The 2750-nt window shown below is 51.8% G+C and overlaps 1 protein-coding gene across 1 annotated transcript in view; it reads right to left on the bottom strand.

The window, feature by feature from the left end:
• Positions 1 to 105: 105 nt before the first annotated feature.
• BDR25DRAFT_347717 (acetyl-CoA synthetase-like protein) overlaps positions 106 to 2750 on the bottom strand; it is a gene marked incomplete at both ends in the record, with an annotated part of 9005 nt that continues 6360 nt past the window's right edge. Inside the window, one exon of the mRNA XM_033694303.1 lies at positions 106 to 2690. Coding sequence (XP_033539347.1) covers positions 108 to 2690 — 2583 coding nt within the window. The remainder of the gene's footprint in view (positions 2691 to 2750) is intronic.

Here is a 2750-nt window from a genome sequence, read left to right as displayed (position 1 = left end):
CCAATTTCGAGAACGTCGCCTGCAGGTTGTTCGCCCAGGATGGTCCGCATGGTGTCATCAAGCCACTCTTGCATTTGGACTTTAGGGATTATGCTTCCGTCGTACATAGACGTCCATCCCATAAAATCGCGACCGACTGTAGACAAGTCAATCGTCCCGATGTCTTCGTATGTCCGTAACTCGAAGTGGTCCGCCCAGTCTGTTACCTTGTTTTCGTTTTCGTTTTCGTTTTCTTCAATTTCAATCTCAACCTGGCTCTTCACGGCGACAAAACCGACCATTTCTGGCTCTTGGCCCTCCTGGCAATTAATTACAACGGCCGCATCGTCGGCTACATAGCACCTCAGGATAGCGTGCTCAATTTCAGCAGGCTCGATGCGATGGCCGCGGATCTTGATCTGGTAGTCCATTCGTCCAAGGAACTCAATCTGGCCGTCTTTGGGTCGGATTCGGACCCGATCGCCTGTCCGGTATGCTCGAACGCTGTTACCTCCCAGACTAACGTTCACAAATCGATTGACGTCCAATTTCGAGTCTGTGTACCCTCTTGCGAGCCCATCACCCGTCACAATCAGCTCACCAATGACACCACCAGAGACTAGCTGCTGTTGTCTGTCCATGACAAAAGCCCCCGAGTTACTAACTGGTCGACCAATCGGCACGCTACCGACAAACTGGTCTCCTTGGCGGATATTGTAGATTGTGCTAAGGACGGCGTTCTCAGTAGGGCCATAAGCGTTATACACTCCTTCAGGAACGAGTGCCTGTGCTTTGACGGCATCTTGACCCTCGAGCCGGTCTCCTGCAACGAACAAAAGATCGACATCTCTTAGCATATCTGGGCTGATCGCGAGAACCTGTTTGAGCAGGGCTGGGGGAAGCATGGTTGCACAGATGTGCTCTTTCGCAAAGACAGTTCTCAGTGCTTTAACATCCACGGAGGTGAAATAGTCAATACAAATGATAGTCCCACCATTGAGCAACGCGGCGTAGATCTCCCATGTTGAGGCGTCGAAGGCGAGATTGGACAAGTGCGCTATTTGAGCATTTTGGGGGAGCCGGCTGACTACGTTGCTGTTCTTGACTAGTCGGATGACACTGCGATGTTCAATCATGACACCCTTTGGCTTGCCTGTTGAGCCAGAGGTAAAAATCACGTATGCGAGGTTCGTAGCGGAAGTCGACGGAAGCTTCGTTGTAGTGACAGCGTGTCCTTTAATCTTGTTGATCTGGACTATTTCAAGGTCTGGCAGGACAACGTCCGGGGGAGTTGTATCAGAACCAAGAAGGATGAGCTTGTGGCCTTCAACTGCCGACAAGATATCTTTAATGCGAGCTGCAGGGATATTGACGTCTAGCGGTAGATACGAGAGGCCAGCTTTAAGAATCCCGAGCAGGACGACAATTGTGTCACACGAGCGAGGCGCGTACACGCCAACTAGAGTTTCTGATGGCATCTGTCGCTGGCAAAGCCACATAGCCACTTTGTTGGACTGTCGGTCGAGCGCAGCATAAGTCAGCTCCGTGGAAGTGTCCTTGACCGCTGTCACGTCAAGACAAGTGGCCACCTGGTCGCGGAACACTTCGACAATGCTCAACTCGCGTGGATAGTCTGGCTTCTCTATGTCAAGAAGACCCTGGCTGCGAAGATCCGATAGGCCCTCTGTCAACGGGAGGGTAGCGACTGGAATCTGTGGGCTGTCCAGGCCTCGACGGAGGATCTCATTGAAAACAGCGAGCATGCTGTTAATAGTCTCGACATCAAAGAGGTCTGTCGCATACAACACACCTCCAGTCAGGCGGTTGTCATCTTGGAATAAGTGGAATTCCACATCAAATCGTGTCGTGGGTGTAAGTGGGACGCTCTCATCTTGTAAGCCCTTTAGACGAAGTTTGCCTAGGTCTCGCTGCGAATGGACGGCGAACATGAGCTGTACAAGGGGATTGCGTGATACATCTCGTGATCCAGGTAGGAGCGCTGAGACAATCTGCTCAAAGGGTACGTCTTGGTTTGCGAATGCTGCTGTCGCTGTATTGCGCACTTGTTGTACTAGATCATCAAATATATCGTCAGTGATGGTGATCCGCATACACTGTGTATTAACAAAGAAGCCGATTAGATTCTCGAGCTCTGGTCGATTCCTGTTGGCGGTCGGTGTGCCGATGGTGGCGTCCTCAGCCCCAGTCAGCCGATAGTGTGTAGCTCGGAAGGCGGCTAGTAGGACAACAAAAGGAGTGACGTTCTGAGCGCGACAGTATGCCTGTAGACTATCGTAGAGCGACCCAGCGATTGTAACATTGACAGCGCCAGCCTCGCCCGACAATACTTCAGGTCTCGGTCGATCACATAGAAGCTCAGCTGGAGCGCTATCGGCGAGTTGCGTTGTCCAGTACTCGAGCTGCCTCTGCTGCTCAGCCAGCTGCTCAGGTTGCTTCTGCCATACCGCGAAGTCGCGGTACTGCACAGGTAGTGGGGCGATTTGTGATAGCGGATCTTTCTCCCCAGCTAACGCCATAGCGTAGAAGTTGTCGAGCTCGCTGCGAAGTACATCTGCTGACCAGCCATCAGATGCGACGTGATGCATGACGATAGATAGGATATGATCGTCTTTAGCGATCCGGAACAAGCAGACCCTCCAACCTGGCTCTGTAGTAAGGTCGAATGGTCTCGTCTGCTCTGCTTTTACTGTCTGCAAGATCTCATCTTCTTCAAGAGCGGAGATATCATTTATACAGACATCCTGTGGACT

This window comes from Lindgomyces ingoldianus, assembly GCF_010093535.1.
Source record: "Lindgomyces ingoldianus strain ATCC 200398 unplaced genomic scaffold BDR25scaffold_105, whole genome shotgun sequence".
Lineage (NCBI taxonomy): Eukaryota > Fungi > Ascomycota > Dothideomycetes > Pleosporales > Lindgomycetaceae > Lindgomyces > Lindgomyces ingoldianus.
Note: the sequence above shows the minus strand (reverse complement) of the source record. Positions and strands in the feature narration are given on the sequence as shown.